Genomic DNA, 23,028 nt, shown 5'->3' on the forward strand with positions numbered 1-23,028 from the left:
TAATGTTTTCATTAGCCAATGACAGGGGGTTTCTCAAATGTTCGACTGACTTCAATTTCCTCCTCATTTGTTTAGTTTTGAAGAGAGGTGACTTATCCTTTTTTCTGTGGATTAAAAGGCCACTTTCTTTAACATGTGCTTGGAGTACTCAACTCTCTTCTCGCTGGTATTCTTCTCAACTCATATAATTAGGAAGTGATCTCCCTTTCCTTTTTTCTTACAAAAACTAAATCTTCTTACGTTACGAGGCGCTGGAATTTTCTGATTGGCTGAAAGTTATTGCTGATTAGAGAATTTGTCCAATCAAGCCTCAGTACGTAATTTCAACATTCATACCACTGTTGCTTTTAAACAACAGAGAGAGAGAGAGAGAGAGAGAGAGAGAGAGAGAATTGAATTCTGTGTTGCGGCAAAAAACAACTCATGTACATTAATTGTTAGAATTTCTTTTGGGTTTTTTTCCGTGAAATGTAATCTTGCAAATGAAATATATTTTGCTTCTCTTTGATGAATATAAAGAAACGAATTCAATAGAGTTCGAATTTGTGTGTGTGTATTCTTAACGAAATAATGTAACTTTTCTGGTTTTCAAAATTTCCAAGTTACAAATTTACAGCCATTAAGCTCATCTGTTATTTCAGAGTTCGAACATTGGACGTTCATTTGTCATTCCATAGAGGCGTTACTTCTATTGTTAACCACTAACTACAAAAGCACAATTCAAGATGTGGTGTTATGACCCCAGTAATGTCCCTTAGCAAATCTCTCCAATTATGAAAGGCTGCCCTCTCAAGCACTACGAACACTCGATGTTGTGTGTTCGATGTATTCTTTATATGTTTAGATACCGTAACACAGTAGATATTACTATGATGTATATATGTACATCCTTTCTTTGTCTTTCTTTTTCTCTTCACTTTCTTCCTTCCTTGTTTCCTCCCATCCTTTTTATTCTGCCTCACCTTTTTCCTCTCTTTATTCACTCATTATCATTTCTTTCTTCTATCTTTTCTTCTTTCCTTTCTTCCTCTTTTTCTTTTCTTTTATTTCTTCTCTATTTTCTTCCTCCCTTTCAAATGAAACTGCACCTCCACACAAAAAAACAACAAAAAAACAGACAAAAAGAAAACAAAAACACTTGACTAAAAGTCTACTTTGCCGATATTTTTTTTAAATGTCCCAATAACAATCACGTTGACACACCGATTCCCATTAGATCATCGAACTTTTGCAGTATTGATTCTGATCAGTAATCATTTGGGAACACAAGATGCTGCATGTGAGATGATGGAGATAACAAAAAACTAACATTGCCAACAGATTACTCTTGGTTGGTTGTTTTTATTTTACGGCATATCAACCCTTTTCAGCTTATTTAATGCCAAATCCAGTGATTTTGAAGAAAAAAAATTTTTAATAGAATATATTTTTTTCACAAGTCGGTTCCTATTTAACCCATAGTTGGAACCCTAACAGGTACTACCACTCCGGGTCAGAGTGGACCTTGGAGCAATGGCAATTAAAGGGTGGCTCCACACACAACAAAGCCCTCAAGCTGGGGCCTCACCATCGGATATAGTTTAAGGTCATATCCAGGACCCCAACGGATTACGGACTTAAAACAGTAAACAGAAGCTATCCTCCATCTAATGTCCACCTTTTTTTTTTTTTTTTTTTTTTTCAATATGCGAAAACATGAAATGGCAGTACATGGTAAAATGATATTTGCTTCCTCATCGGGATAATTTAGAATAATGTGGTAGAAATCCAGCACCCCAAAAAGTTCACCCTGAATTGGGTCAAATTTTTTTTTAATTGCCTCTTTTTCTTACTGAGAATAGAAAACAGAAACTACATTTTGATCCCAATCCGAAAATATGCAGTTTATCGTTATCCGTCCCAGTTATTCAAATTTTCAAATTTGTTAATTTCCAACGATCTGTTCTTATTACCTTTGCCGCAATTTGTTTGCTGAACGATTTATCAACATTTTTGGTCGTATTCGATGTTAAATCACTTTGTATACTGTATACACAGTTATTTACACGCAATTTATTTTATTACGGCTGTTCATACCTTTCCCATGGGATTTGACTTGAATAAAGATGGATTTCATATGCTGTGATTGTATGCATTAGGCCATTAGCAAACGCCTCTCTATTACTGAACTTACAAAGTATTTATGCTCTCTTTTCTTCTCCTCTTCTAGTTCTTTTTACCTCCTCCTACTCTACATCTCCCTTTCTTCTTCTTCTTCTTCTTCTTCTTCTTCTTCTTCTTCTTCTTCTTCTTCTTCTTCTTCTTCTTCTTCTTCTTCTTCTTCTATTCATCCTCTCCGTCTCCTTCTACACTTTTTACTCCACCTCCTTCTAGTTTCTCTTTCTTGACCTTCCTTCTCCTTCTCTTCCTCGTCTTTCACCTTCTCATCCTTTTCTTTTTCATTCTCTTCTTTTCTCCTTCCTTTTTTTCTACCTCTTCCTCATAAAAGTCAATCTCACTGCATTCATCATTCGTCGTTGCAACAACGAATCTAGCAATCCACACATTTTTGCCGTCTCCTCACCAAACATTCAGACATGAAAAAGAAAAACACTTTAGTATCTCAACTATTTATGTTTTACTGATAAATACAAGCGCAACTATTAGTGACAAAATGTCGTAATTAGTCATTAACTGATTGTAGGCAAAAATGTATTTGCGTTAATCACACACAAGATTATTATCTTCCACGTTTTGGGATTGATGCCAATAAGCAAAGGCACAATCAGAATCTGAGAATTTGGGAATCTTTTCAAGAATCTGCATGGAATTTCGAGCAGCGCATATTAACCCCATGGATTAAACAAAGGGTTCCATTGTGCAAATAATATTCAAGAGAAGAACAGTAGTTCGAATAAGCCAAACAATAATAAGAATCTGGTTGTTTAAATACTTCAAAGTCTTGAAATCACAATTCTGCATCTTATGCGTCTCTTTATCTCATCTAACTGAATTAATGGTAATTTTAGAAAGAGTTGGCGCATGCTTATGAGGGTTATCTCCTTTTAATTGTTACTTAATGTAGAAATGTAATCATTTACTTGAAGCAATCACAAATATAAATTTCACCCAGTGAAGAATATAAAGAAAAAATAGTAGTAGTAGTAGTAGTAGTAGTAGTAGTAGTAGTAATGGCTTGGTAATTAAAATGCTGTGAGTGTCCTGAGTTCCAAGCATTATACTGTGTGAGATATCCCAAGTGTATTATTGAGGTGATGCAAGAGGGTGCACGCTATACACAGCCAAACACCTGCAATGTCATTTGTGTTTGGTGGATGTGTGGATAAAGTGTTCGCCTTCAGTTCAGTCTTCTGTCATCGTTCAGGGTTAGAATTTCACACTAAACAATTGCTTTGTTGTTGTTGCTGCTGTTGTTGTTCTTATAACGTACAAGATATTTCCTAGCCAATATCGATCATCATCAAAAACCTAAATAATATGTATTTTATTATTTTATTGCGATTTAAAGTAAAAATAGGTTTTCATTTGAACTGGTGTTGATAAGAAAAAGATTTGAGAAACCAGACATTGACGAATACTTTAATATTCAATAAAAATTCCAAATAATTATCTATGATTGTAATATTTTTGTTGCATACAATATATTTTCTTCTTCATTGATGGAATTTTCATCTACCTCACACCTGCTAGCATCTTATATCTCTACAAAGTCCCCCTTCGCCCACACATGGAGTATTGCTGTTGCCACATGTGGGTTGGTGCACCAACCGTTAGCTTCTCTCCATTGGATAAGAAAGAGTCTTCACACTGTCTATCAAGCTCCAGCCTTTGCCACATCACCACAGTGTTGAATCGCTGTACTTGTTCTGCAAGTACTTCTGCAGAATGTGCTAAACTTACTTGTTAGTTCACTTAGTACTTTCCACAACGTAGGATAAGCACACGTTGCTGTTGGCCGAACACCATATTGAATATTCACTAGACACAAGGGACATAACTAAATATATAGAAGAAAACCACCAAGTTCGATAACTCCAACTTTAACATTGCTGGCGTCTTCTGGTGTCAGGTGTAAGTCAAAGTTCCAACAAAAAGAAAAAAATAAACAAACAAACAAACAAAACGGCTTATTAACACAAGTCTCTTAGAATTTTAGTAGAGGCTTACATTTTTGTCAAACAGTTTGTACCTTGTTCCATTCAATTTGAATTTCTTCCTTTACCAACATTTCTTTTACTTTGGCCACATCAACTCTCAAACGTCTGTCACTTTCAAGATTTGATGATTTTAAGGTCTCTATCAAAGATGTGTTGTCTGTTTTGCAAAGTACTGCAGGCAACTTGGGTAATCTGAAAATTTCTTGCAGCTTGAAAATTCAGCTATCAATACATCTGCATCACTTAGCGCAAGAGTTTCGGATGGATGCAAGAGTTTCGGGCTCTTTGTTACTCAGTCAAGTTTTTTTGATGACCAGTATATAGGAGCCACTCTATTCATCTTACCATAAACAAAGCTTATAAATCCACCCTTTGAGGAATCATCCTCTAAGCTGGCATAGGTAGCATCAGAATAGCAAAGCCTACTCAACTATGAAGGGTTTCCCAACTCTGCAAAAGATATGGAACCTGTCTTTGATTTAAGCTTTAATAGTGACTTGTTGGCTTCAAAAAGTAACTTCACTTTAACTGATTTTCTGATATTACTCATCAAATGATACATCAGGTCGAGTCTAAGTAGATACTCACATCATTTGACATCATTTAGTCTTTTTAAATCTGCTTTGTCCTCTTCACTCAGCTCATCATTTTTCCTTAAGGGTCTTCCTTTCTTTATATCTATTGGAGAAATAGATGACACATAATTGCTTTGTTTATAATGATCCCATCTTCCGTTTGTCTAATGCACAATCACAGAAATTTGAAGGTTCCATTTTCATTCATTCCAACCTTGAATATTTTCTTTAATTCTGAAATCACATTTTTTTTAAATAATCATTTCCACAAAATATAAAGTCATCCACATAAATTGCCAGAATACCCATCAAGTTCTCAGAGAAATCCAAAGAAACAGTGCATTGTCATATGCACTCATAAGTCCTTTTAGTTTAGTTAATTCTTGAGTAACTCTCTTGTACCATGAACGGGGCACATCATTCAATCCATAAATACATCTTTTCAGCTTCCACACTTGTGACTCTGGACATGCATCAGATGGTGGTCTGAGAAGTACTTCTCTCTCAAGCATATCATGTTGCAAAAATGTCGAGATGAAATCAAGGATTTCCACCTGCCAATTCTTAACAGAGGGTGTTAACATTACAAGACGCATAGCTTCACGGCTGCATGTTAGAGAGTCTGTTTTTAGGTTGTGTGAATTTTCTTCACATCCACCTGCTACAAGATGAGCTTTCGTCATCTTTTTGTTATCTTTAACTTTCTCTGATATCATCCATCTTGTTGATATGCATTTTTGACCTATGTTAGGGAAACATTCATACACTTTGTGAGTTTTCATTTTTTTTTAATTTCTCCTTTGCATCAATCACATCTTTTTCTTGTTCTTGTTCAGTTGTGAGGAAAACAACATGTTCTTCATAATCTCCTTCTGTTACTTGGGGAAGTTCTCACTACTGATCAACTTTATCCCAATTGATACACACTGGACACTCAGTTTCTGCAGCTGGTTCTAGATTCCGCCAATGGCGATAAGTTCCAGTTGACTTTGTACTCAAAATCTTTTACTTTTTTTCACTCATAACTGACAATAATTTTATATTCCACTATTTTCCCTTTACTCAGCCTCGTAGTATTGTCTTTCAGTTCCTCCCTGTTGTTATTGGAATTTTCATCATGTTGATCTTCAACTTCCTCTTCCAAGACTTCATTCATCTCATTTAAGGAAATTGTATTTTTTTTAATTCCCTGGCCTCCAAGGTCCTTGTCTACCTACATCAAGTGACATGGATTCATCCTGAAGAATTCTCCACCATGTCGAATCAATACACATTGACCCTCTTTACCCAAAACTTTGGCAGGGTCACGTCATCCTTTATAGTTTTGTCTTATATAGTAATTGGGTCTCCTGCCAGAAATAGTTCATTCACATAATTTCTTATATTAAATCACAGTGCTCTCCATATTTTACAAATATAGTAATTGGGTCTCCTGCCAGAAATAGTTCATTCACATAATGTCTTATATTAAATCACAGTGCTCTCCATATTTTTTCACTTGATTCTGCCTTCATGAACCTTTTTCGTGCAAAATGTAAGGCATTTAAATTATTCTAACTATATCACTGGTTGTTGAAGCATCTAATGTGGGTAACTGGTCTGTCAAAACTTACAGCGTATTTATGTTGGATCCAAAACAAACTCATTTGGGCCATGTCTTATTCTGACTCTGATTGTGAAGAGCATTTCGGCACTATCATCCCAAGCCAAAGCTCTTTCTGGTTCACATTTCTCATCTTCCAATATTTTCTCCATTGCTTCAGCCAATATTAGATTGTAACGTTCCACAATGATATTACTGAATGGTCTTTCAGCAACTGTAGTGCCGGTTTCAATATTCTGTTTTTCATTCATTTCTCTGTAACCATCGTTATTAAATTATCTCCCATTATCGCTCAAGAAGCGTTTGGGAACTCCAAAATATGCTATCCACATTAAAAATATGTTGCAAATAATTTCTTCACTCTTCTTGGTTTTACTTAACTTGGCAACAGAATACCTAGTAGATTTATCAGTTAGGTGTAAAATCCAGCATTGGTTATGTCTGAATTCTTTTAAGTCCATACATACAGTGTCATTAAACCGGTTTCCAAGAGTCAATCCCACCATTGAACAAAGAGGGGTCTTCTAAGGCTTAAACAAACTGAACACAATTCACTGACATCCTTACTAAGAGTCAGAAACTCCTGTAACGTGCATCCAGGAGATAAGCGGCCGCGTGTTTGCGTGTTGTGTGGGTACGTGGGAGAGACGGATGAGGGGAAAAAGACTTACCTCGAGACCAGCTCAGCGTTACCGACCAAAAATAGAAAGGAAGGACCAAGATGGCGACCGCCGTCTTTTGTAAAGTATGATGTCTCGCAAAGTCACACGAATTCTCGGAATATGCAAATTTAGCCGGCCTAGAACGACGATAAAAGCGGGTGAGGGGAAAGACGTGAGGCAGTGACGATTGAGTTGGCTGGGGAATCGTGTGGCTGTTGCTTCTTGTGCCGTGTTGAGGATATCTTACCGTGTTAAAGAGAGAGTCGGGCGCCATCTTGAATTTTTCCTTACATTTTTTTCTTACAAGCTATTCCGGCCATTTGGCCTCTAGGACTATGACCGAGTCGAAATTTGACTTAAAGCTCATACCCGAGTTTGACGGGTCCACGTCCATCGTCGACTGGGTTGAAAGGGTCGAGCTGACGTGCGACCTTTGTGAGGTGAAAAGGGTACACACTGTAATTCCCCTGAGATCCTAATCCTTAAAGGCCCTACTGCCTCTCACTAATGATACCAATTTCTCTTTTGATGCATGAGCAAACTGTTTATGTAATTTCTCAACATTCATTCTTTTCTCCATTCTAGAGCATTTTTTAAAGCTTCACTATGTAACACAAAGTTTGGTGACTTTTCACCCTCCAAAAGAATATTTGTCAATGGAAGACTAAAATGTCCAGACTATCTTACAGCTGTCACTTTCAAAATTTAGAACCATACCAGAAGTTTTCATTGATTTATGACTTAGTAACGAGCGTAAATCATTTTTGACAATGCCAGCCTCTATGTATGCTCTGACACCTTTTAATCGATTGAGGGCTGATTACCTTGGTCACCTCACCCTTGCCGAACCTCGTGGTACATCGATTTTGCAGTCTTTTGACCCACACGCGATCTCCAACCTGGTAAGAGCTGTCCTTGGGATCTGCGGACGCAGTTGCGAGATTGGTCTCCTTTACTCGAACTTCGTATCAATAAATCCTGTTGGCAGGTGCAGTGAAGGGAGATGTGTCGTCTCTTGGTGTGATGTTATACCAGTAGACAACTTCCTGTATGGGACAGCGCATTCTAGCCGCTATTTGTTTCCCTGTATGGTGACATCGCTCCGTTATGCCATTCCCGGCTGGAGCGTACGCACAACAGAATCACAAGTGAACTCCCCATTTATGTGCAAATGCTTGGAATGCGTTGCTGCAGAAAGCCGTGTCATTGTCTAAAAGGATTTCATGCAGCTAGCCATGCTCGAGGAACACTGTTTCCAACTGATGGATCACGCTTGCCAAGTCCTACCTTGCCAATTTCCTCCAAATGGAGAAACGCGATTAACCACAGTCTGTTAGAGTTAAAAAATGGAAGGTGCCATAATGCGTGATATCCATTCCAATTCTTTGCCCATTCTCGTTAACTTCCACCTTTCCCTTTTCCCACCTGACTGGCGCTGGGTCAATGGACTGACATTCCTCACATTTCCGTATGACCGTTTTAACAGTTGCTTTTGTCGTGGTTGGGCAACTTTTCCTGACAAAGTAGGTAGTGCGTCGCACCCCAAGATGTCCACTACCTTTGTGAATAGCCATGATTTGACTCTCATCCAGCTCGTCTGTGTGAACCGCGCCTATCACCGGGTCAAGCCCTTTTTTTTTGGTACTCGTCAGCAATGTTTCGTGCTGATGGAACCAGCGTCACGTCCACTGTCAGCCCGTACTCTTTCACAAGCTCCTTTAGAGTGCTTAGTCACCTCCTAATAAGCATCTCGCTTGCTGCTTTGGTGCGCACTCGCGCCTTTCCAGTTAGCGTGTCCGAGACCCAATGGTATACGCAGACAGAATCTGTCTTTATGTGTAGCACTTCGCTCTGCCACTGTACAGGGGAATTAGGCTTTTGGGAGGTCCCAATTTATTCTCTGGGTACGGCACGAGCCAACCATTATCTATCCAGGTGCGGAGCTCCTGCGTGTATTCTTCACGGATTTCTGCCGGCTACTGGGTATTCTGACACTCGATTGTGTAGTCTTTCAGGGGTGTGGCCACTTCCACGATGCGGTCCACGTTCGGCTTTGATGCTCAAAGGTGGCGGTGAAATCTGCTTCGTTAATAGAAATGGCTGCGCATTTAATATTTTTCCTGTTGCCCAACCGCACTGATCCTGTAGGGTTGACAACGACACCGACCAGAGCTTTTATGGCGTCGATCCCTAGAAGCAAGTCAAACCCCAGCGGTTTGCCACGCACCACCAACACATCGATTCTGGCAGACACACCTTCGTCAGTGGACACAGAGACCGCTCCAACACCGCAGCACGCATGGGACATTCCACCAATTGCTTTGACATTTACGTTCGTTTTTCTCCAAGACCGACACCGGTCTGCATGTAAAATTGTCCTAGAGCATCCTGTATCAATAAGCGCCAAACATCGCGTCACGTCAACATGGATGCTTATCACCGGGAGTGTTGTGTTCGCATCTTGGTGGGGAAGGAGACTGGCGCTTATGCGTCCTCCCCGTGCTCGTTTCCCGAGCAATTCCGAGCCCAGTGTCCACTCTCACTGCAACGGTAACACCGTGTTCCACGTTTTGGACAATCCTTTGCAAAGTAGCTTTTCGTATTGCACTTGAAACAGGTCACACCAACAGGAATATTCTGGGCCCTGTGGTTGTTGGGTGAGCGTGTGGCCGCAACCACATCCTGATTGTGTTCCCCAGTCGTCATCAAAATTCTTGCTCTCGACATTAGTTCCCCCATGGTCAGGACTTTGATGTTTGGCACCTGTTGAAGAGCAATTGAGATAGCATCAAGGAACCCAGTGACGAAAGTCAATTTTGTGAGTCTCTCTAAGCCATCGCCTGTGAATCTGGCCAATCCAACCAACTGCCTGATTTTGTTGGCGTAAACATCCACACGTTCGCCAGCCCATCTAACCATAGTTATTTTTCTGTATGCTGCTAACGCGTCGTCGGTAAATGCCTCCTTTAATCGGGCCTCAATCTGGTCTATTTCTCTTTGATCGTCCTCCTCCATTTCCATGTAGAGGGCCAGTGCATCACCTTCCAGATATAAAGGTAGCAGATTCGCTACATCATCCACCTGCTGAAGTTGTGCGACAAGTCTCACTTTTTTCAGCCACGCTACAACGTCTCCCTCGCCAGAGAACAGCTTGATAATATCGCTGCTTATCCGCACCTTCGCCATAGTCAAGCCGAAATAGCTTGAAACAAAAATGTAGTAGGCAAAACAAACAAAAAAAATACAAAAACAGACGGAACAAAAACTCGCTTCTCGCAGACACGTGGGTCGTAATAAGCACAATCTACTCGCAAGAATCACCTACACACAATCTGCAGAACGCCCCCTCTCCTTTCCAGTGTCCTGCCTTTATAGCGGCCGGGAACGACGTATTTGCATAATTGCGTGAGAGCAGACGTGATTCAACGATAATTACATTGGGTAAATGCTAATAAAAGCCCATTGACGCCATCTTGAAACTCTCTCTTCCGCTCAGCCCAAAACAGACGTATCCGAGGTAAGCTCTCTATTTCTCATTTTGGTTACTGCGAATTCTGCTACAGCCTTCTATAGTTACCGGAAATTTAACTGCTTTAATTGCCTTTATCTCCTCTCCATCACAAAAACAAAATGTTCTTTGGATTTAAAAGTCTTCACTAACCGTTTATCTCGGTTATGTAATGTACCAAAAAATACATTAAACCAAAGTTCTCCAGTAAAAGTTCCAGAACAGCAGAATCCAACACTGCCATACCAAGTTTCTCTTTTACAAGATTTTATATTTTTATATTAGAATCATTTATCAATGTCCTATAACAGGACTCGGAATTAATTAATGAGAGGTGTACATGGTTTGAATCCACAACAATGTTAATATTTCTAGAACTAAAACCAATACAATCTCTGGCAAAATACATAATAGAACCACATTTGAAACAATGCATTGTCCTACCTTGTCTGTCCGTTGGATTTGTTTTGATTCCCCGATAAAATTTTTGTTCCCTTTTACTTCCATTCCGATTGAAATTTACAATTTCACTTTCTTTCTTGATAGCGGGAACTGTTTTGCATTCCATTGAAGAAATATCAGAAAACCCTTTTCTTAAAAATACCTTTCATTGCTGCGTAAATTAAACTCCCACATGTTGTCCTCGCTAATTTTTCGTTTTACATTCGCTACATTTAAAACAAAAAATGCTTGGATCCCTTCCGGTAGAGAAATTCCGTACTTATGTAATTTCTGGTACAAGAATTCATAATGCACCAAAAAATCGTTTATGTTTATTCCAGCAAGTCTTTTGTAAAAGTAAAATTGAATGACATGTATGTCATCATGTTTTCGTCCCTTAAATATATCTCGTCCAACTTGTCAGTAATTATTTTTAATCCATCAGTTCGACTGATATCTGTGATATCCAAGTATTAAACACATTCTCGTATGTTTTGTGGCAATGACAAAAATACTGCTGGGCTCTGTTTTTCCTTAGGTAAATCCTTGAAGATAGATCATATACTTATGTCTTGTTTCCACTCGGCGCACATTTCTTCACTCTTCAAAATAAGTGGCTGTTTCGTAAATGACGCCATCTTTTTTTCAATTGTGTTTCAGTGTAAGTTGAACAGATATGATATCTGTCACACGAAAGAATACGCCCTGTTACCAATGTTAGTTCACTTAATACTTCCCACGATGTAGGATAAACACGTGTTACTGTTGGCCGGACGCCATATTGAATATCCACTCGAGACAAGGGACATAACTAAATATATAAAAGAAAGCCACCAAGTTCGGTAGCTCCAACTTTAACATTACCGTTTCACTGAACATATTTCCTATGTCCCGAGTGAACAGTAAAATCGCATCCCTTCATTCTAGATATTTTTTATTCTAATAGCTTATTTCCTTAGACCGCTTAACTTTAATTGAATCATATTCATCCATCAATTTGGCAAAAAGCACATATCAACGGGTTATAACTTTTGCCCATTCTTAACTTCTAGTCTTTTCTTGTTTATGCATATTTTTTTTTTATTATTGGTATTAGTTTGGATTGTGACGTAGCTAGATACTTACGTAGGGACAATGGTACTAACATGCAAATTTTCTTTTTCACAAATGAACCTCAGGAACTTTACTTTTTATTTAATTAACTAAAAACCAATTCGGGTTGTGCACTACTTAGCCCTGGAATAAATTGATTTCATTAGAATTTAATCGTTGGAAAAAATAAGAAATAATCCATGTCAAAACGAGGTTAGAATGAATAGTTTTAATTAGATGATGAGTTTAAGGTCAAAGAAGGAATTGGAATCATTAAAATGAGAAGTATTTTTTAGTCTCGACAGATTCTTACAAATCAATCATTATAATTACTTTCAGATCAATATTTATTCATACAAATCTAATATATAAAGTGAAATCACTCTCTTTATCATTTCTTTGTCATCAATAGCTTTCTTTCTACAAAATTAATATTTCAGATCAATATTTATTTGTAAAAATCTGATGTATAAAGTCAAGTCAGTCTAATATGCAAAATAAAATTAGTCTCCTTCTTGTTTCTTTGTCATCGATAGCTTTCTTCCTATAAAATCAATATTTGATTCTGGTTTACCAGTTTTTCTTGTGCATCGTTGCAACATATTCTTAAGAATAATAAAGCATAATTCGACTTAATTCCTTCCAGAAACTAAAATGAATAATAATCAATCAGAATTATTTTAAAATCGTGGCATTTTAACATGTATCGTAATTCTGTATTTGTTCATAGTTTAGTTATTCCCCTTTGATTGTAACAAAAATCATATTTTGGAAAAAGATTCAGATATTTTTTATTATTCTTTTCAGTTAATTCTAATCAAATAGAAATAATTCTGTATGAACCAATACTGAGTTACGCCTACACACACACACACACACACACACACACACACACACACACACACACACACACACACACACACACACACACATTCTATCTATATCTCTAAAAGGTAAGAGAGTTTACATTCATAATTTAGAACCAAAAGGAGTTGAAGTAAGGAAGAATATGTATTGCTTTAAGCGCTTTTGCAATATGAGTTAACGTAAAAACGAATGTGCTTAAATCAATTTTATAATACGAGTTTCACTAATAAATCAATGAGATTTAACCGCCTTTGCAATATGAATTTTAATAAAATAAAGACTAATGTGTTTTAACTGTAATTGCAATATGAGTTAAGTAAAAAAAAATGTATCTTAACCGCCTTTGCAATATGAGTTTTAGTAAAAAAACAACAACAACAAAAAAAACGAAGGATGAGTCGACCAAAAGATCAGACTCTTTTGTCACATTCGCTACACTGAGTTGTATTGTGCCGCTACAAAGAGTAAGAAGTGTGTCGAAAGGAAGCCCCATTGCAATATGGCAGCATTGATGGACCAATTTCCAGGTACATTGAAGGCTAGACGTGAGATTATCACTTTCGCTTCCACGAAATCTGACGTCATTTGTAAATAAGAGCACATGTGACCCGCCAATCAGTTCTGGCATGTCGTTGATATAAAGTATAAAGAGAAGAGGCTCCAACAGAGTCTTGAGGAACATCAGTGCAAGCACTCATTTCCAATGATAAATTGTCATTTATTTGCACACTGTAATTCTTTATCTCCCACAGACTATTCTCCACAGTTGCAATGGATTAAATGCGATTCCCAACTGCGAGATCACAAATGTAACATCTCGAATCCTTCAAATGTATTCACGTATTCACTGAATGCTGCAATCACACATATACCATCAGATTTAGTGTCAAGGTGCACAAAATATGCACAGAAGCTAAATCTGTGTGGCAACACAATTTCCACATTAAAGGGTTTTTGGAGTTTTTAAAACTACTTTCGCTTTACAAAGTTGGTCGTTTTTAGTGAATTCTTCTCTTGCAAAAGAACGTTCACAGGAAACATGAGTTGGAACAATTACATTGAAGGCATTTCCAGGGCCGCTGCAAGAAAGGTGGGCTCTCTCTACCGTGCTAGACAACTAAAAACACCCAATAGTATCCTGTACCGCTATAAGGCCACCATTCGCCCATGTATGGAGTATTGCTGTCACATCTGGGCTGGTGCATCTGCTACTAGTCTCTCGCTCCTTGACAAGGTTCAAAAGAGAGTCGCAAACCTGATAGGCCCTGAACTGGCATCTAAGCTTCAGCCTCTGTCCCATCGACGAAAAGTTGCATCCCTCTGCCTTTTCTACAAGTATTTTAGTGGTGAATGCTCTGACGAACTGCAATCACTTGTGCCCCCACGACGTGAGCACCCTCAACAAACCCGACAGGCTGCAAAATCCCACCCCCACACTGTAAAAGATCTTTTTACTCCAATAGTTTCTTCCCCAGAACCGCTAGACTCTGGAATTCCATTCCAGGTCCCTGCTTCCCCAACAGTACTGACATGCAGAAGTTCAAGTGTAACGTGAACCGACATCTTGCTGCCCAAATCCCGACATAGTACCCCAGTAGTTGTTGCCCCTGATAGTAGCCCCCTACACCAAAGTGGCAATTTGCCTTGTTTGGGGTGAAAATGTAATAAATAAAAAAAATAAAAAAATTGGCTGAAAACCCTGGTCATTGGAAAGGTTTTGTTTGTTGATGTCCGTAAAAAAAACAAGCTTCCAAAACACAAAAAAAGGCAATAAAACATGATTAACAAGTCTTTGATAATTGATTTATTATAAAAAAATATTATTTGGTAAAATACTTCAAGAATATATATATATATATATATATATATATATATATATATATATATATATTTATCATTAAATATTTTTATGTGCATACTTTTATGCACATAAAATAAAATTAATAATAAAAATAAATATATATATATATTTTTCATTATTATTAAATACTTTTTATGCAATATGCAATAAAATAAAATTAATAATAAATATATATATGTTTAAGCCTTTATGACTTAGTAACAATTATTAGTTTAAGACTTTATGACTTAGAAACAATTGAGTCAGATTTATTTTTATTATTAAATATTTTATGTGCATACTTTTATGCACATAAAATAAAATTAATAATATATATATATATTATTAAATATTTTATGTGCATAAAATTAATAATAAAAATAAATAAGCCAGTCTTTTTAATGCTGTTTAATAATAAACACTATATTCCTATTTAAAGCAAAGTTGTGAAATCCTAACAATATTAGATATCAGTTCATCCAAATGTCAGTTATTTTAGGGATTTTAAATTATTTTTATGGTGGGAAAAAATTCTTATTGAAAATTAAAATATTTCAGATTTGCATTGAATTTGATTTATTATCATTAGACACCAATCAAGCAATATTCCCTCAATTTCAATCCCCTTCTTAATATCCCTTAAACTTAAGCTTTAAATTTTACACGTTTTCTAAAATTAAAATCATGTCATGGATTTTAATCAAAATTGGAATAAGGATTCCAAATGAAAGTTTATTGACCCTATGTCTAACATCTTTAGTATTATATCTTGATTTTAAATATTCGTAAAGTGACATAAACTGATACAAAACTGTTCTGCTGGGCAATTAATTTTACTCATCCTGGGACGGGTATTCTATTTCTACATAAATATTAGACTCTTTGATGAAAGAAATGTTAGCCTTCCTTGTTGAATGATAGAAATGTAAATTTGTTCTCCTACATGGGTTGCCATATGTTACCTTATCTGCTTTTGTCATTTTCTTTGTTTCGGGCGCACCTTCATTGCTTTGATATTCACAGCTGCTGTATCAAAAAGAAAACACTTTTCGATTATTCAATGCGATTATGATGCTTGTCATGGAGAAGAATTCTTTGCATTTTTATTCAATGTTTTCTCTGCTACAGAATAAGCACTAACATGGATGTCAAGCTTTACAATTTTAAGCCAATGTGTTCGCTTGTTTCAGGTCAGCTGACTATCCATCTTTTCATTGATGGCTGAATTAGAAAAAGGATTGGCATCAAAAGGAAATACACAAAGATGACAAATGACCAGCTTCTCACATTCACATGATGGAGACATTTGGAACAAATAGAAGTTTGAAAGCAGCATTGTATGGAAAATAAATGTGTCAAATTCCCCTTTCAGTATTAAGAGCCAGTCGATTGGAAATAGTGTTATATAGAGGTTTCTTGACTAATAATAATAGTGTTATATAGAGGTTTCTTAATTTAATAATAGTAGTGTTATATAGAGGTTTCTTGACTAAAAAGCAATTTCCTTAGATCTGGATAGTTTATTGGATGACAGAAAGAGTTTGTGTCCAGAAATAAATGATTCTATCCTGAATTCTTTAAATTTTGTTTCTTACAAACTAACGATATACCATTTAATATCACAAATCTCATGTAGCCTTATTTCCAGGGCACGAACATTAAGATCGTTTATAATTCTTAGGTTATATGTGAAAATATGAAGGCGTTGTGATCGCATGTTTCATGCCAATTGGAGATTACTGACATGAACCCCTTCTCATTACTGTCACAACAGTTCAAAGCTACTGATGTTCCCTTATGGTCACATGGTGAAGGTATGGAGGAGACCCCTTCTGGTCGGTAAAACTTTTATTGGACATTTTTTCATGTTAGTTTTAACAGCCTACTCTTCCCTGCTGAGTTAGGACAAATTGTTTTTGTTTAATAAAAGTTATTGAACAACTCTGCCTACTTTTGAAGTTCTTATTACTAGACAGGAGCGGGAAGTACATACACTTAGAAAGATTAAGCCGAGGAAATTGTTTTTGAGCCGCTAAGAGCTTGCCCTATACCACTTCTATTTGTTCCAAACGTCTCTGTTGTGGGAATGTGAGAAGTTGGTAATTTGTCGTCCTTATCTCCCTTTAATGCCATTCCTTTTTCTAGTTCAGCCATCAATGTCGTCGGTACTTGTACAATATATATATATTTTCTTTTTTTTGTATTCCAAACAAGTCTCATTCATTAAAGTGAAAATTAACAGTTTGTTTTTGTTTAAAAAAAAAAACCCTCCGATTATTCATAACTAGCAGGACCCATTAACTGGCGTTGCCCAATGAAAACATGCACCCCCCCCCGTAAAAAATTAAACTATGGTTGTTTTTGGTGGCCAACCCCCAAAGTCCTAATGTTAAGAATGACTTTTGGAATAGATATCCCGAACCTCCTCATGTTAAGAACGGCTTATGGAATAGATACCCCTAACCTTGCTATGGTAAGAACGGCTTTCAGAATAGACACCCCATTTTATGAGGGAGTGTCAAAGTATTTGCCCCAAATTTAACCTTGATATTCGTTGTCAGCATATTCACACACAAAGACAATAAATCAAAAAAAGTTGAAGTGTGGCAGTGTCAGGCGGAGAGAAGTAGATTTGTTTATCGCACGTGCACATAAATCTGGCGGTTACTGAATTACAGTCCATAATGCATGTCTTTATATCTAAAAAATTACTTGTCTCCGCCAAAGTTAAAAGAGTTTGTCTTATTCAGCATAGTCGAAAACTTAGAAAAGTCGTCATTTAAAAGGCAACTGCAGAGTTGGAGCTAAAGTAAAAATTTACCTAAAAAAAAAGTTAATGTCTGAGCAGTGTCGATAATGAGTTCGGAAAAGAAAAAGAGAAATAAAAAGAAAAACAAATAAGTGTTTACGCAGGCAATGTAATTTAGGGTAAATGTTTAGTTTAGAGGCGTAAATTATTTGACAGACACAAAAAGTATAAAAACTATTTATTTTTTATATAAAAAACGACATTAGACCCAAAGGCTGCAAGAAAACCAGAACAAATTTTATTGTTATTTTTTTTCCATCATTTTTATGAAACTAAATGTACGACATTGGAGGCCGCCGTAGTGCTTTAAAAATTTTGCCTTTCTAAGGATTGACAGTTTGACACTCTTTTATGGAACTGCGAATTTAACCATAAAAAAGCCAATCTATTAAATTTTAGAAAGGCCGAATTATAAAAGCAATATGGCGGCATCGACTGGCGTAAATTTAGTCAAAGAAAAAATGATGAAAAAATAATAAAAATGAAATTTTATGGTTTAATTTCAGTATTTGAGTCTAATAATGTGTTTTATATAAAAATAAATTTTTTTTATAATTTATTTGTCTGTCAACAAACGAAAAAAAAAGCAAAAAATAGCATCATGTACGTGTTGTAAGTGGTTGGCATAATAATTAGCGTGATTGAAACCTAGGTAAACGTATGGAAAAGTACAATCGTTTATAGTAATAGTAAATGTTAAAAAAATTTTTAAAAATATTTTAAAACCGCCCCCCCCCAAAAAAAACAAATGAAAACAAAGTAAAAAAAAAGAAGAAAATATGATCGTATAAGGGTTGAAAAGACGCTCCAAAATCGAAAAATAAATAATGGTACCCGTGTGTTCATTTATATATGAAGAAGTTGATTCTGGAATAATAGAATTGGCTGGTTTCAGTCAATAAGATGGAGTGGATTTTAAGAAGGGAGAATTTATTATTTTTTTTAATCGGTTAATGGAATGGAAATATTATGTTATGTGTATGTAACTAATATCCAGTTACGGGTCCTCTTGCAGGTTTGATAAACCAAAACATGGGGAAGATATGGGGACAGAGTTGGCGGTACACCGCCTGTAAGAATGTCATTTGAGTGGCTATTGAAAATGAGGTAATTATTGTAAAAGAATTTTAAAAAATTAAATTATCATTAAAGAATTTAATTATTGTTTAATTATTAATTACTTAATTAATATTATGATAGAAAATATAAATATTGTAAAAATGGGACCTCTTGGTACAAGGACTTACGCAGATTTTTTTGTTCACAAATTTACTTCAATCCAAAAAGTTTCGGAAAAAAATCCAATGGTGCTTTAATTCGGAAAAATGTTTTATTTTAATTATTAATTTGTTGTTGACCCTTCAAAGTTTCTTTAATTCGAAAAAATGTTTCATTTAAATTATTTATTTTTACTTTAGAAAAATCCAATGTTGAATTACTTACAAAAATATTGAAATTATATTTTCTTATGCAGACTTTTAAATAAATGCTTTTACGGTTATATATTGATACATTTTTATACAATAAATGTTTTGGTTTTCAAATATTTTTCTGTTCAGAAAAAAAATTGAGTCAGATATTTCCTCTCATATTAATATGTATCCGAGAACAATATCATTTCAATTATGTTGTTTGTTTCTGTATGTAATAAAATTCATGTAATAAAAAAACCTGTATTTAAGAAAAAACATTTAATAAAAAATATTGTTTTCTAATATTGTTTCAAATTGAAAATTAATTTTATTACGTCAATTTCAATATTTTTCATTTTAATGTTTGAATTCTTTTACAATAATTACGTTATTGCCGTGTAAGTATAGTAGGAAACTGTAGAATAGGTATCAGTGTCGACTGGTAGCAGTGGGAGGACTAAATATTTTTAGAGAAAAATAGGGGCTCCTTCCTCTATAGATGTTGCGATCCACAACTGAACCCAAGTCAACTTCCAGATCAACTGGATATTTCAACTAAGCCGAGTGATAACATCAGCATAGACGTTAATCTTCTGAATAATATTTGCTGGAATAAATTAATGATGATTCTGCTTGCTACTGAAGTTGAAGTCCAATCTAAACAAATTCAAAGGCCAAGGGACAGGAAAGCGGTTTGATCAGTACACACACATACACGGTGACATGCCACCAACACGAACCAGCGTACACAATTACCAACCGGACGTTCTTTCCTCCCCCCTTGCCTTCCAAAACAACCTGAATTTATAGTTGTCGAAGACCAATTGATTTGCATATATGCACGAGATTTTGCGAGAGTTTCATACCATTACAAAACGCCATCGATGCCATCTTGGAATACTTTTCTTCTCCTAGCTTCGCAGTGATGACAAAGCACACACGCACACCTAGGTTGTTTGAACAGTAAGCCCTCATTTTCACAGCTTTCACCACACTCCCCCCTGATATCATTATCACAGAGGGGGCAAGGTGGCGGCGACCTCCTTCTTCAGGTGCTTCTATGGAGGGGAAGACAGGGAGCCTCGTCTTCAGTTGAGCTCCCATCCACGGTCTGGGGATCAGTGAACCGGAGGCTGCTAATTTCAGGGCTGTCGTCGTCCGATGAAGCCAGCATATACCAGAATGATGGTTCACTCTTCATGGAACTCGTTTCACTTTCGTCACCGAGCGGCAGCTGCGCCTTGCGCCTGTGATGCTGCTCGCAGGTCCCTGACGTGTCGGGGCACCCCATCTATCTGCACGGCTTGCGGGCTGATCACCTCAGTAATACGCCCGGTTCCATAGTGCGTGGTGCATCTGCCACGGGGGTTCTTAACCCAGACGACGTCTCCCACTTTGATACTATCTTGTGTCGCCTCTGGCTCTGGTACAGGGCTGGCCTCTAACCCTTTCACTCTGACATGGTACCGGTGCAGCGGCTCAGCCGGCGCGGTAGAGAGCGATACATCATCCTTAGGGGTGACGTTGTACCAGTATAGCGCTTCAGCCATTGTACACCCCTTCCTAGCTGCAATGGTCTTGATGGCCCGGTGGTTCTGTTCCACGATCCCGTTCCCGCTAGGCACATGGGCGCACCGAAATCGTAGTCGTACACCCCAGCCGTCTGTGAACTGCTTGGACTGCCCGCTGGCAAAAGTGGTGCCGTTGTCGGTCAGTATTTCGGAAGGAGGGCCACGCTCAAGGAAGACACTTTCCAATTCCCGGACAATGGCGGCCGCGTCATGTCGGCGAAGTGGCCGCCACAACGCAAACCTAGACGGTCCACAGTCAATCATCATCAAAAAATACCTGCCATTGTGGTGGGTCACGTCCACCACGAGCCTGTCCCAGTTGTTCTTTACGCTCAGTTTTCCCTTCTTCCACCGGGCAGGCGCCAGATCGATCGACTTGCAGGTTTCACAACTCCTCACCTCTGATTCTACTTCCTTCCTTGACACACAGGGGTCGACCAGTATAGCGAAGTAGAGAGTTCGGTTTACGCCGGGGTGCCCACTCTGGCAATGGACATCAGCAACATGGTCTGGTTCGAATCGATGCCCCACCGCGGCACAATTCACAGGTGCCGGTTCTTCCATTTCCTTCGGCAGGTCCAGCCAATGGCGCGGCACTCTGGTCAGCTGATCCACGCGATTCTGACAGGACTGTACTAGCGTCACATCCACGACCAGGTTGTATTCCTTGATCGTTTTGGTTAGGGTAGCAGGCCGCCTCCGTATGAGCATTTCGCCTGATGCCTTAGTCGCCAATCGTGCCTTTCCACTTAAGGCATCGGTCGTCCACCAATACACACATGTGGAGTCTGTAACGATGTGCAGGACTCTGGCCTGCCACTGTATCGCCAGGTTTACCCCCTTCACTGTGGCATCGAGTTCAGCCAGGTTGATATGCCTGGCATCATTTTCTGGCCGAAGCCAGCAGGCACCTTCCACGATAGATCTGTTGACCACCAGAGCAACACCGAGGGCGAGCAAGCTGGCGTCCACCCAAACCGTAAATTTGCTCCCGTTGACACACCATTTCCCTCGCACCGAATCATCCTCAGAGACTCTGGCCAAAGTCTCCTCCAGCATTTTCCACTTTCCACAGGGCGGGGTCGCGCAGCTCATCGTCCCACCCGGTGACATGGAAGTCGCTCGTCGCTTTATGGCTGCCACTGCCACCCGGAGCCACCCACACATGGGGAAGTGGCCCACCAGTTTCCCACAGATGGAGAAGACGCACTGACGCATGACGCTAGTTGGGACTTCCGGGACGTCACCACCTCTTCCCCAGCAGAGTCTGTCTGCGCTGCCGCTCACACGCAGGCCAAGCACCTTCGTCCCATCTCGTAGTCGCTCCGGCTCCTTGCATGTTAGCCCGAAGCGTTCTTTAACCTTCTGTGCAGGCATGAGGCTCTCGTTCACATAGATGTCATCGATATATGACGATGTCGCTTGTTGCACGGCTTCGTCCTGACAGCGGATCGCCTGCATGATTGCCGTCATGATGTTTGGGGCCACGTTCAGGCCGAACGCTAGCCTTGTCAAGCAATAACGTGTCCCTTTAATCTTGACCGTCTGGTACGGCCACACCACGGCGATTTTTCGACGCGTATCTGCAAGTAAGCTCTTCGCAAATCCAATATTGCTGCGTCCGCCCCTTGTTGCGGCCACTCTCAGTTTGTGTGCACAGACGTCTGCACCCGTCGTGTGCGGGTCAACGTGCTCGTTGAGTTCCCGGTAGTCCATGATGGATCGGACTCTTTGTTTGTTCTCCTGCCTGATAGCCATCAGGGGAATCAACCCCTTTGGGGGCCCAAGTTCGTCTTCTGGGTACGGGACCAGCCAGCCATTGTCCTTCCAAACCTGGATCTCTGCCTCGTACTGCCCCATAAGATGTGCGGGAGGAGGATACTCCACCAGCCGATTCCACAGGGACACTGGTGGCTGGTCACTCGACCACTTCTAGGACACGGTCCAGGCGTTCGTGCCCCTGTCGTATTTTGTGTGGAAGTTGGGTTCATCAAGAGTGATGGCTGTGCAGACCGGTGTCTCAAGTTGGGAGAACCTTACACCAGTGCCGTTTATGGTGATTCTGCCAAGCCGTGTAATGGAATCTATTCCAAGAAGAAGGTCCTACCCCAGTAGTTCCCCGTTGACCACCAACGCCTTCACAGCCACCGGAGGGCCACTGCCAATGCTTACGTAGACCTCGCTCACCCCACTACACATCAGCGAACCTTTGCCAACGGTTAGTACCGGGACCTTCCGCTCCTTCCATTTGGGGCAATTTCCCTTGCGTATCAGAGTTTGGGTGCACCCGGTATCAACGAGCGCTGAGCGTTTGCGCCCGTCAACATTCACGATTCTTATTCACAGCTGCTTTGGGGAGGGTGTTGGCACCGTGGCTTCCTCCCCCTGCTCGTTTCCCGGACACGCCCGAGCTAAATGGCCTGGCTTGCCGCAGCGGTAACAACGCACCCGCTTCCGTGCTCCATAATCCAGGGCGCACTTCGCGTCACTC

The 23,028-nt window shown here is 38.8% G+C and overlaps 1 protein-coding gene across 1 annotated transcript; it reads right to left on the reverse strand.

Moving 5' to 3' along the window:
* Positions 1-20,186: 20,186 nt before the first annotated feature.
* LOC145258062 (uncharacterized) lies at positions 20,187-22,397 on the reverse strand. Its single transcript, XM_080115788.1, has one exon. The coding sequence runs from the start codon at positions 22,395-22,397 to the stop codon at positions 20,187-20,189; it is 2,211 nt and encodes a 736-aa protein (XP_079971914.1).
* Positions 22,398-23,028: the final 631 nt, after the last annotated feature.

This window comes from Euprymna scolopes, chromosome 33, assembly GCF_053919585.1.
Source record: "Euprymna scolopes isolate OS-2025 chromosome 33, ASM5391958v1, whole genome shotgun sequence".
NCBI lineage: Eukaryota > Metazoa > Mollusca > Cephalopoda > Sepiida > Sepiolidae > Euprymna > Euprymna scolopes.

What these genes read in the sequence shown, in the direction of transcription:
- LOC145258062 (XM_080115788.1), bottom strand. Translation starts at nt 22,397, where the DNA reads ATGGGGCAGTACGAGGCAGAGATCCAGGTTTGGAAGGACAATGGCTGG.